Genomic DNA, 13,193 nt, shown 5'->3' with positions numbered 1-13,193 from the left:
GATGCGGTGGAGGAGGATGGAGGATGAAGCAGAGTCAGGCGGCCTTACAAAAAAAATCCAAGACCTGGGAGCAAAAATACTCCGTCGAGGGGGAAAAAAAAAAAAGACGACTAGAAATATATTGCAAAAACGAAAAAGATGGAAAATTGAGTAGAGATGTGATCTGTTTACACTCTGATCTCTCTGACACACTGATCAAACCTACTGACAGACGCCTCGTCGGTGATGATGACGAGGATGACGGTCGCCTCTGCTAACCGAAGAGCGGTGCCGCGTCCCGTCACGTCCTCACCGGCCGGCGGAGATACGAGGACTGAGAGGGAAGTAGAGCTGGACGGCGGTGGGGGAGGGGCTCTCTTTTCTTTTTGCTGTGCCAACTTACAGCAGAGGCACTGATCTCTTTATCTCAAGCTCTCATGCCCTCCTCCTCCCCCTCACCCTCCACTCCTCCCTCCTCGCCGCCGCTCCAGTCCTCTCGGTCTTCTTCCTCCCGCACTCATCTCATCCTCGGTTTGTCCTCTAATGCACGCTCTTAGTTTGAAATCAATTACAGGAAGTCTTCTGAGTCTTCTTCACCGCGAGTGTGACTGGAATGTCCGTGTATGCCCGTCGCCGAGGTGCTCCACTTTAGCCGGTCAGCTTAGGAAACACACACACACACACACACAGACACACACACACACGCACACACAAAAGTGGCTCCATATTGTGAATGAGCGAAAGGGCAGAATGGAATGAAGATGATGGGGGATGAGGAAGGGGAGATTAACAGCCAATCTCCTTATCGGCACCCCCCGATCCCCTCTGATGCACACACACACACACACACACACACACACACACACACACAGACACACACACACACTCTCCTGCAGCATAAGCTCATGAACAGCTTCATAATGGCGAGCCTATGTTTTGTTGGTTTAACGCTTGAGGATTTACATCAAAAGCAGTGAAGTAGAAAACGTGGATTAAATGTGAATAAAACATTTACATCTCATATGAAAACTACTTGAGTCACTGAACAGGCACAAAGTCTGTGAATAAATATTCTGTTTCAGTTATTTATCGTGGCTTCATTTGAATCAGAAGAGCTGAGAAATCAATTTCTATGACGTAGAATGAATTATGAACACTTTTAACTGAACAATTAAAATGAGATTATTACGCTTAAAGCACATTTATTCTTCACTTTACTTAAATAATGACATTAGTATGCATTATAACAGTAATTAAAATACATAATAACACTTTATTAATGTATGATAACTAAAGAATTAAAATACTGATCCTTAACCAGCAAATATGAGCGATTACACTCAACCTATATGTGTTATTGTTAAAAGTTTAGCATTATGAATATTACTGAGTGCTTATACCTGTAATAATACAGTACTTTAAACAAATCACAATGCATTATTAATATATTTATAATGCATTGTAGACACATCATAGCTGCTGCAACCAATATTATTAACAATAAAACACAAACACTGTGTCAGAATACACAAACGTACAGATAAATAAAACTATACATAATAAAAATGGCAGCCACCCTGTAATATGACATTAAAAACACAATGAAGTTGTGTTACATAAATCTAACCTGAGCTTCAAATACTTAAAATAAGGATTAAATTTGACAGAATGTGTTATGTAATGCGTTATCCGATTGTGCACTTTAACGTTTGTTGCAACTGTTGCATAAGGAGCGCTTAAAATAATACACAAAAAAGCTTTTGTGTGTATTAAACTGTCGGCGTGTTGCGATGTGAGCGAGGCGCCGCCACGCGTCACGACTCCTCAACGAGCCCGAAGCAGCCGGCTCGGGACTGTCGCCTACTATCATCACCATCATCATCTTCATGACGCCCCTTAACATCATCATCATCGCTCTGCCCAGGATTTTAGGTTTGATTGACACAGTTTTTTTCTTCTTAAGATATTAGGAATTCCCCATTCATGGCGGTATTGCTAAAGTACATTAAGTGGTATCACGACGGGATAATTAAGTATCTTTACCGGTTAAAGTAAAACCCTTTTAAGCGTCTGTCCCTTCAGAAAACCAATTAAAACCCATTTATGTTCGAAAATCCTTTAATTCATCCATTAAGCCCCAAAAAAATCTGTCTTTACTGGCATCATTTGGGATTTTTATTCGAGGATAAAAAAAAAACAACGAAAGAATATTTCCCAGCAGTTTGCTGTTCGTTACACACACACACACACACACACACACACACACACACACACACACACACACACACACACACACACACACACACACACACACACACACGACAGGGGTTTTCTTTGCCGCCCACCGACAGCCGTTCGCTTGCGGCGTAAACGTTTTCTCTCCAAGTCACAGATATTCAGTTGACCTACATTACAGAGAGACGCTAAAAATAGATTCTGCCGCTCTCCTTTGAAGTCAGAAGACGTGTGTGTCCCTCCTGAGCCGCCGTAGGCCGGAAACAGAGCGCACTGACGGGACTTATCGAGTGGCAGCAGAAGTGGGCCAGCAAGAGTGAGAGAGTGAGAGAGTGTGTGTGTGATTGAGAAAAGGTGTGTGTGGATTGCATTTATATTGCTGAGGCAGTGTAGCCCACTGACACACAGAGTGTTATGCTGCATGCAGAAACACACACACACACTCATCAAACATTTACACACATCTGTCATGTAGTCGAGTGCATGATAGTTACACCCTTAACCAAATCACCGCTGCAGGAATTAGACCGGGCCCTTGAGCTCGAAATCTGCCGGGTATCTCGGGGGCCCCTCCGACTGATCTGAAGCCACGATTTAAAGCATTTAGATGTTTGTTTTTTTTCTACCCAGAATCCGAAGTCCGAATTACCGCCGGGAGGGAAACAGTTAGCGGCGTTAAGACGAGGTCATCTGGATTAGAAGCCGATAGCAGATGTTCTGAAATGAATGGATCTCAGCGGCGAAGCGTTAATCTGACCGCGTTCGACTTCACTTGGGCCGAGACTGACGTCTGGAGCCGGAAACGCAAAAAAAAATGTAATCCAAGCGGCGCATCTGTAGAGGTCGAGGATCGCTACAGGATTATATCCCAATATGAGCTTCAGACGGGACATTTCTGCCCCCTGAGGTTTGGGAAAGATCTTTTTTCCCCCTCTACAGGATGATAAAATGAGAAGATTCAGAAGTATTTGGTGCTGCCGCGACAAAGACAAGAACTCCAAACAAGACAGCCAGCTGGATTTGTGTGTGTGTGTGTGTGTGTGTGTGTGTGTGTGTGTGTGTGTGTGTGTGCATACGTGATTCTACAGGGAATCACCCTCTCTCTGCCCTAAAGAAGATAATCCCTGCAGAACCGGCACATTTCTTTAACGTCCAATCAAACGGCCTCATCGTCTCTGTCATCCAATCAAATCACAAAATTGCCGATCCAATCGGGATAAAGCCTGCTTACTTACTCTCCATCAAATGACCCCCAACACACACACACACACACGAACAAACACACACATAAATCAAACGCAGCCTTCGGCCATAGAGAAGCCTCCAGCAGTCGAGGCTCTAATGAACGCGACCTCATGCTGTTACGAGTCATCAATCAGAGGACATTCGTACAGAAATGACGATTAAAACCGCCTCAGATTCTCTCAGTCCACATGGAGCAGCGCAGAGGAAGCGCTGCTCTCCACCGGCATCGTGATCCGGGTTGAACGACATCACCACCGCCACCGATTAGCCTCGTCCCATTACTCCCATTGATCGGTGTCAGCTGGCGCCGGCCTCGTCTACTTGGCTCCATTACGGCCGCCGGCTCAGCTCCAAGCACTCGCTACCAAAGAGAGCTAACCCAGCTAACTGCACCCGATACGTAATGCTACAGCGGCTACATGCTACACACTGCACCTGAAATGTAATGCTACAGCGGCTACATGCTACACACTGCACCTGAAATGTAATGCTACAGCGGCTGCTTGCTAAACACCACACCCTATAGGTAAGGCTACATGCTACACACTGCACCTGATACGTGATGCTACAGCAGCTACTTGCTACACACCGCACCCTATAGGTAAGGCTACATGCTACACACTGCACTCTTTACGTGATGCTACAGCGGCTACATGCTACACCCTTTACGTGATGCTACAGCGGCTACATGCTACACACTGCCCCCTGCAGGCTGATCCCCAGTCAGCTGATTTCAGAGGATGAACGCAGACACAGAAGCCGCCGCCTCTCACCTGTTACCCGTTCTTGGTTGCATAAAACACGAGCAAGCAATTTCAATTTCATCATCATCATCATCATCATCATCATCATCATCACAGCATTTCACGGCACGATCACACAGGAGGCTCCTCCGCAGCTCGGAGACGTTCAATGTCAGCGTTTCTCATGTTTCTGGTTATTCCATCGCTGGTACCTGAGTCCTCTCTGTTGACCAATCAGGAGCGAGAACACACCCACAGGTCCGTTAGAGCCCTGAACATCTGCGTTCAGGAGGAGGACTCCTGTGCGATCGCGTCCCCGTGAGACTCGTCACATATCACACACGGTGTCACATGCCTTTCATCAAAACCGTCATGCTTCCAAATATTTAAACATATATAGAAAAAGGCCTCTGCACTCCGGCTGCAGATTTGACTAAACAAGAACCAACGAGACGGAGCGTGAGGTGCAGACAGTCTCAAAGCTTTACATGCAGCAAAGTCACCACTGAAGGTTTGGCACACACACACACACACACACACACACACTAGCACACACACACTACCACAAAAGAGGGAAGGCGGGAAGGTAAGAAGTTAGCGAGCAGAGGAAGGGAGGAGGGGTGAGGGCGTGCAGAAAGGGGGAAAGGGAGGTGGGGTGTCACCTTGGTCAGCAGGTGGGAGGGTTTTCCTGCTATGTTTCTCAGAATCAGAGAGGTTTCCCTGTCCAGATAGGAGTGCTTTAAAGAGAGAGAGAGAGAAAGAGAGAGTCCTGGTGAAGTAATCTGCCGCTTGATTGACAGGAAAGCTGCGTGGTGAAGCGGAGGTTAGAAAACCTGTGAAGGAGAAGCTGCACACGTCAGGAACACAGTACAGTCCAGGAGGAGGAGGAGGAGGAGGAGGAGGCACACTGAAGACGCTTTTATCTTTTATTTAAGGAGTTGTTATTTTTCCTGTCGTAATCTTGAATGTAAAAAAAAGACGATTGGGACTTTAATTTGACTTCCAACGCGTCCGTAGACTTTTGCGGCGTTTGCTTCGGTTCGACCTGGTGAGCTCAACGCAGACGTTTGGGTGCTTTTCATTGATCGAGACCACGACCGTACGTCCAGGAGTTTGAGGTTCCCGAGTCCAGAAAATACTGTTTTGATTAAAGCAGAGTTCACACACGTTGTGTCCAATGGATTTACATGACTAACGCAAGTTTACATGATCAAACGTAGTGAAATCTGGGTGTAAAATTTTAACTAACAATGAGGAATGAGGATCCAGTGATCCAGTATACCTTAAATGACACAAATGAATATATATATATATATTAATTATATAGAGAGCTGAGATTGAATTTTTGACTTTTGACCAAATCTTTATGACTTTAAACCAAATTTCCATCGCTTTTAACCAGATTCTCGTGACTTTTAACCAGATTTCCATGAGCAAACATGTAGAAAAAACTGTGTGTAAACATGAAAGTGATAAAATGTAGTTTTTAAACTAACAATGAGGATTCAAAGCATCCGGTAAACCATTTAGCGAACAGGTTTTCATGACCGTGTGAACGCTCTTAAAGGGAGTTGAACCTGTGAGGTGAGACAGCCGACTGGAGATACTTTGGTTTGACGTTGTTTAAAAAATGACTTTAAAGGGTTTTCTTTAACATCTTGCCATAGAATCAAATGTAAAAATATCCCTTTTTTTTAAAAAGAATGAAGATGAATCACAGCACACTCACAGGGATTCATAACAGCAGGATACCAGACAGATTTATATTAATTAGTCACATTATTGACTTTGATAAATCACATTAATGAATTCCAGGAGCTAAAGCTGTGGCTCAGTGAGCTTTGTGTAATCCTTCATGCAGCGAGTCACCAGTCCACCCAGAGCGGCTGTACTGGACGCACTGGGACCCAGCAGCAGAGCCACAGTGGTTGTGCTGATGGTGCTGGAGGGAAGACGAGCGGCAACGAGTCAGAAACACGTTTCCTTCAAGACCGCCGTGCAACTCCAGACTGCTTCTCTGTTCCCAGCGGTTTGATTTTTCATTCATTTCAGGCAAATCTTTATTAATCTCGGGAGTTAGTACTTTCGCATGTGTGTGTGTGTGTGTGTGTGCGCTTCAACCTCTAGAAACCATTTTATGGAAAGCATTAGTTTTCTCTCAATAACCACAGATTAAAAATAATATTTAGGTCAAAAACACGTGCACACGCAAACACGCGATTACAGCCAGCTTTTCCCCTCCAGCCAAGATCTGACCAAGTGTGTGTGTGTGTGTGTGTGTGTGTGTGTGTGCTGATCCCCTCTCGGACACATTAACAGGCACAGAGAGCTGCTATGCTGTGTGTCTGTGAGTATATGAGTATCTTCCTCACTCTCTCTGGAGTATTGTGTGTAAATAATCTGTACAATCGGCTGCATGGACCTCAACCTCCTCGTCTAATCTGAGCTTCATTCAGGATCCGTGCGTCGCTTCACCAGTAAATGTTGAGTAAATTAAAGGTTGACTAACTCTGTGACGTTATTATCAGAGTCTGCACACGATGGGGTTATCACATAGTAGAGATACATCACTGCTTTTTCATGAAAAAGGACTTTTTTTTAAAATTTAAAGCATGAAAAAATGTCTTTTTTTGCATCCTCTAACTGTTTTAACGTACTGAAGCACCATGCTGACAAAGTAAGTGTCTCTGCCTGTGCTTCAAATACCTTTTCAGGTATTTAAAGAGGCCGATTTTTTTAAATATGGCGTCTCAAAGTTGCCAACCTGCAGCTGTCGATCACCTCAGTGACCTTTAAATTCCTTTGTAAAATATAAAGGAGGGAAACAAGGACTTCACACTCCCGTCGTCCTGGTTTTCTAATGCGCCGGCGCTGGCAGTGAAAACACCGTCCAGCGCGTCCCGTCCTCCATTCCTTCTCCTTCAGTTTCCCCCTCGTCTCGCTTCGCTTCGCTCCGTCAGCCTCCATCATCCCTCCATCATCCCTCCATCATCCCTCCATCGCCCCTCTCAGACTCGCTGGAGTGTCTGCGTGGGCGCCGGATGCACTCGCAGCAGCAAACTGGGTTTGTGCAGCTCGAGTTTCTCGTTCGGCTTGGGGGCCGAGGGTTCGATTCCCTCGGCAGCAACAAGTTTAAACGCTCAAAACTAAAAACTGCTGTGAGCTGTTTTTTGGGCGTTTTGTTCTACGCAGGTAACTCAGGGAAGATTAGGACCGAGCTTCTTCTTTTCAGCGTCTTCTGGGAGAGTTTCTGGTTTGTTTTTTATCTTCAAGGAAGCGTAGAAACAGCCTGAAGCAGCAGAGAGAGCCGGCCGAAGAGAATCATACCCACGCAAACCTAAAACCACCTGCGCTGTTCAAAGAGATCCTCAAGGAAGGAGAGCTGGTCCTGAAACTACGTATTTACAGAGAAATGTGCAGCCCGTAGGTTTGAGTCTAATAATGTTGAGCTTTAACTTCACTGCTCAACGTATTGGTGATAGAACAACGACTAGATGGATTTGTCAGATTATGAAGGATGTTTCCTCCCAACACGGCGCCGATTTGGCGAATTATTTAATCCTATAGCGCTTCAGTCCGCCGTAAACGCCTGAAAGAGGCGCGGTGAGGATCAGCCAAGCGGCCCTGCATTCATCCCTAAAAGAAAAGTCAGCGTGTGTGTGTGTGTGTGTGTGCACATACCTCCGTGTTGGGATGACCCGGACCGGCTCCTGCAGCCGGGGGCGGAGCCGCCGCGGGCTGCTGGCCCTCGGGGTCGTTGGCGTGAAGGACGCTGTCCAACGAGTCCATGGAGGAGGCGGAGTTGACGGAAACGCCGGACGCCGAGGTGACGGAGGAGCGGGAGGATTGAACGATGGAGCGCGCCTGAACGGGAAGAACGTCGGGAGCAGATTATAAAATATGTCCCGGACGTATAGATTCTTTTAATTCATAAACTGTGTAAAGGAATCACCCCCCACCCCGAGAGAAGCTGAGGTTACCTCATGTTCGCTGACCGTGCCGACGGACCCGGTGCGCCGGTGCTGCCGCTGAGAGGATCCGGGCCGCCGCATGGTGGCCGACGTGTAGGAGGAGGCGGAGCTTAGGGAGTGCGAGGAGGTCTGACGGGCAGCTTCGTCCATACTGAGAGACGCCTGGTGGGTGAGAAGGGTGTACTAAGTACACGTATACCACGCATCATATGTTATGTTGTCATTTATATCCACGCTGAGAGCTTTGAGACCTGCTGGCCATTGCGCGCACTGCTAGCAGTGCAAGCGCCGTTAGCTGGTAGCGCTGTAAGATGCAAGCGCCGTTAGCTGCAAGCACCGTTAGCTGCTAGTTCAACCGTCGCCATGTTGATAGCGATACACTGTACATGAGTTTTCTTTGAGAACCTCGAGTTTGAAATGTTCTCCTCTTGCTTAATAGCGCCCGCTGTACATACGGTTGTTTATTTATTGATTTTTAGCAGCTGGAACAGAGTTAGCAAGAAGCTAATTCACCTCCGTCGTCCCTCGGCGGGAAGACGGCGCAACAAAAAGCTGCGCTAATAATGTCCCCATGTTCTCTGTAACCGAACCAATCCCCTCCCGCGCACCTTCTCCAGCTGGGCGGTGATGTCATCGAGGCTGAAGTTGGAGGCCAGCGCCGGTCTCCCGTGCGGCCCGGCGGGCGCTCTGATGGTGCCAGCGGGCGACGCTCTTGCGCTGCTGCTGCTGCTGCTCGCCCCGCTGCTGCCGCCGCCACCGCTAACACTGTTGCTGCTGCTGCCGCCGCCGCCGCCACCGCCGCTAACACTGTTACTGCTGCCGCCGCCGCCTCCTGCTGGCTGCTGCCGGCTACTGCGCCCGGCTGGAGGCTTCTGACGGACCTGGAGACGGAAAGAAGAAACGCGTAAAGTGTCTAATGCTGCCGGACACAAAAGACCTTCTGAGTGTTTTAAACCATATGTTTATTTTCACAAAGGTTACAGTATTGCAGCACTTTAGATGAAGTTAATAAACGTTGTGCTTGCAGAGATAATTAAGTTTACGTTTTTTTTTAACTTAAAAAGATACTTTTACTTAAGATACGTTTTTTTTAAAAGATACTTAAATAAATAAAATAAAATTAAAAAGATACTTTAAAAAAACAAACACAAAATACTTTTATAAAAATATACTTTTTTATAATAAGATTTATTTAAATACTTAAAATATATGTATATATTTTAAATAATAAATAAATTACTTTTTTTAAAGATTTTTTTATAAAAAATGTTTTTTATAAAAAGATACTTTTTATAAAAAATGTTTTTTATAAAAAGATACTTTTTATAAAGAAGAGATGAAAAGTATTTTTTTAAAAGATACTTTTAAAAAAAAGACACTTTACAAATATAAATAACTACTTTTTTATTAAAAAAAAGTATTTTTTAAAAGTTTGAAGTATCCTTTAAAAAAAGAAAAGATTATATATATATGTATAAATAAATAAAGATACTTTTTTTCCTGGCGCTGTGGGCCTCGGCTGAGAACACACACACAGTGTGTCGTGGGTTGTGTGTCGTGGGTTGTGTGTACCTTGGTGTCGGTCAGCCCCAGGCGCGCCATGCTGCCGATGCTGTTGGGCTTGGTGTTGATGGTGCTGAGCTCCTGTTCGATGGAGCAGAGGTCGGCCATGAGGGCGTCCAGGTCCACGTTCTGGCCCTGATTCAGCGCCTCTGCACACACAACGGAGACACCGGCGCGTGAGACACGGAGAAGAAGAAAGAGAGAGAGAGAGAGAGAGAGAGAGAGAGAGAGAGAGAGAGAGAGAGAGAGAGAGAGAGAGAGAGAGAGAGAGAGAGAGAACAACAAAAAAAAAGTGTCTTTTACCGTTGATGTTGTAGATGGAGAAGCGGTAGGAGAAGTTGGCCATGTTGGTCTCTTGTCCGAGGGGAGCTTTCTGCTGAGGAGGCGGCTCCGGGCGACTGTCATCCAGACTCTGCACACACACACACACACACACACACACACACACACACGGGTGTAAACACTTTTGGCATGCGCATCTAAGTTCTGGTGCTGGTGCAGATCAGCGCTGGACCTCTGCTTACTTTGTGTACCTGCGTGAGTTTGTCCAGCTCTCCCAGCCACGCCCCGAACATCTTGTCCAGGTCCTGGTCCTCCTTGTCGCTGTCCATCTCCTCCTCCTCCTCCTCCCCCCTGACCGACACCTCCTCGTCCGACAGCTGGTCCATCTGAAGGGGAAAAGAGACGTTCATCCTCCTGCAGTTTCAGGGCAGAGCGTGAGCTCGAGGCTCCACCTAGTGGCCAAAGGGCTGCACTACACCACGGCCTGTCACGTTGTGTTTCCTGGCTCTCGTTTTCTCTCTTTCTTTCTGTGTCGCTTAAAGCAGTCGAGGGACAGACAGTCCAAAGGTCACGACATCTCGACAACACCGGGACCAGATGACACCGACATCGACGGACAGACAGCACATTTCACAACTTCACACGTCAGAGTGACTTTCCCGAAGCTTCCTGGCACACACTTGAAAGCTGTAATAAAATAAATAAAAAGATAATGAATAAAAGCGACCGACGGCAGATGGTGAGACTCATTGAACTGTGATGGATGGACAGAAGCAGGAAACGACAGCAGGGATTCATTAAGAGAGACAAAGTCCAGCTGGATTCTTTAAAGTCAGACGAGATTTTAATGACCGGCCCTGAGAACGTGTGAAGGCACGCCGAACCTCTTCATGTGATTTTGAGACATTTGCAACGACATCAGCGCTGCCCGGAGACACACACCAGTTACACTTTGTTCCAGAGTTAAACAAATATCAAAAACATCTCCCCCCATTGGATAAAAGTTGAATTAATATCTGAGAAATGGGACGTTTCTTCTTCATAATGATCACTCAAACTGGTTCATTGATAATAAAAAAACGTCATAGTGGACGGCTGAAGAGTTGTTTCTGAAGCTCCTAGGAGCCAAACTTATGGAAGACCATTTCTGCAACAAAATAAATGAATAATAAAGTTGAAATTATGAGATTAAAAGGCAGAATTATGAGATAATAAATCATTTAGATTTTTATCTCATAATTATGACTTTTTTGTGTGTCGGAATTGGGCTTCCATATTAACTTCTATGACCGGTGTGTTTTTACCATTATTATTATCATTATTATTAGGATGAAGTGACTCCAGACGTCTGGTTCTCTCAACAGGAACGTTTTGGCTTCACCGCGTTCTGCAGACTCCTGCCGTCTGGATGCCAAATCACTTTGTTTTGAACCGACGAAAGAAAAATATTGAACATTTTTACAACTATAACAACTATAACAACTATATCAACTATAACGCACAAACACTTTACTTCAAGATTCTGATTGTAACAGGTCACGACCTCTGAAACATAAACAAGATTTATAAGAAAAGAATAAACAAAATACACAAGAAACATGATGGAGGATCCAGGGGAAAGGTGTAGACGTGTGTGTGTGTGTCTGTATATGCGTGTGTGTGTGTGTGTATATGTGAGTGGAAATGTGTGTGTGTGTGTGAGAGAATTGTTTATGTAACTACACTGAGAACAAGTCAACACACTTTTGAAGATAGTTGCTTCGATTAATGACGGCAATAATGATCCTTCACTGACACACACACACACACACACACACACACACACACACACACACACACACACACACACACACACACGCACACGCACGCACGCACGCACGCACGCACGCACCCACACACACACACACACACACACGCTGGAATAGAGATCAAAGACACTCGGCAGCAGTTGAATTGTTTAGTTTTGATAACCAGTAGAAACCGTTTTTCACTGTCACGACGATGATGAAGATGACGAAGTCGTTAATGACGATGATGATGGTGACAATAATGACATAACATGTTTTTCTAATGATTTATCGACCTAAAAACCTCCTGGAAGTGAATTCTACTGATTTATAAACTGCAAAGTTTTGACAGAGCTCCACCAGAACTGAAAAACTGTAAAAGTGACGTTTGTTCTTTTCCCGCTCAACGTGAGCCCTGGAGGCCGGAGGGAGCGCGCCACCTCGGCTCTCTGCAACAGGTGGCGCCTCCCTGCACCGAGAGTCAAGCGGAGAAACATCAAATTATGGTTTTGAAGGGGATTATGGGCTGGACGATGTTTGTCATCACCTCATGAAACCTTCGGAGAGAGACGGGCTTGTTGTTGCACCGTGTTTCAAGTCTTTATGCTAAGCTAAGCTAACCGGCGTCATAGCTCACCTACAGCTGGGGGAGTGACATCATATCTATGTGAAGGAGTGCTTTTTCCAACATGTCAAACTATTTATTTAAATGACACGATGGAATTAAACGTTTCATTGTGTCCCGCTTTGATTATTATGAAATATTATATGACAAAACCTTTTTTATCTGCATACTTCAGTCATCTTTACACATTTCCAGAAGAGCACGGTTGCTCTGACCGCTGCAGTCCTTTAATCAATCTCCTCAATCCCTCCCTCCTCGCTCTCTACTCCCTTCTCTCCTCGCCTCCTCCTCCCTCCTCCTAAGGATCTCCACCCAGGCGACCCCAGAGTGTTACCCAGGGCACGGGGTGCTATTCCTGGGTAGACGCTTTGTCGTCGCCCCCCCGCCTTCCTCCACGGTCCCATCTCTCTCTGGGGAGAGACTGCTAGCCAAAACACACACACACACACACACACACACACACACACACACACACACACACACACACACACACACACACACACACACACACACACACACACACACACACACACACTCTGAGTAGCAGCGCTACAATTAGATCCCTGTGGTTAGCACGGTCTGTCATTTAGACTGGAGGATAGGGCGAGTGTGTGTTTGTGTGTGTGTTTGTTTGTGTGTGTGTGTGTGTGTGTTTGTGTGTGTGTGTCTCTCACAGCTGCAGTCTTGTACAACAATCTGCCATCTCCACGCGGGCCTGAAGGTTAGATGCCGACCAACAAATAAACCTTTTTTTTTGCAGACA

The 13,193-nt window shown here is 45.8% G+C and overlaps 1 protein-coding gene across 1 annotated transcript; it reads right to left on the bottom strand.

Moving 5' to 3' along the window:
- Positions 1-4,864: 4,864 nt before the first annotated feature.
- On the bottom strand, positions 4,865-10,404 carry LOC137794783 (ras-associated and pleckstrin homology domains-containing protein 1-like; the record flags this gene model as incomplete). Its single annotated transcript, XM_068591796.1, has 7 exons — positions 4,865-4,939; positions 7,884-8,066; positions 8,183-8,335; positions 8,782-9,054; positions 9,746-9,885; positions 10,040-10,148; positions 10,270-10,404. Coding segments are annotated over 7 exons (1,068 nt in total), but the record flags the coding sequence as incomplete, so codon positions are not given.
- Positions 10,405-13,193: the final 2,789 nt, after the last annotated feature.

This window comes from Clinocottus analis, unplaced genomic scaffold (genome assembly GCF_023055335.1).
Source record: "Clinocottus analis isolate CAN_PGR_092001 unplaced genomic scaffold, fCliAna1.0.p SCAF_257, whole genome shotgun sequence".
Lineage (NCBI taxonomy): Eukaryota > Metazoa > Chordata > Actinopteri > Perciformes > Cottidae > Clinocottus > Clinocottus analis.
This window is presented reverse-complemented; position numbering and strand designations above follow the sequence as displayed.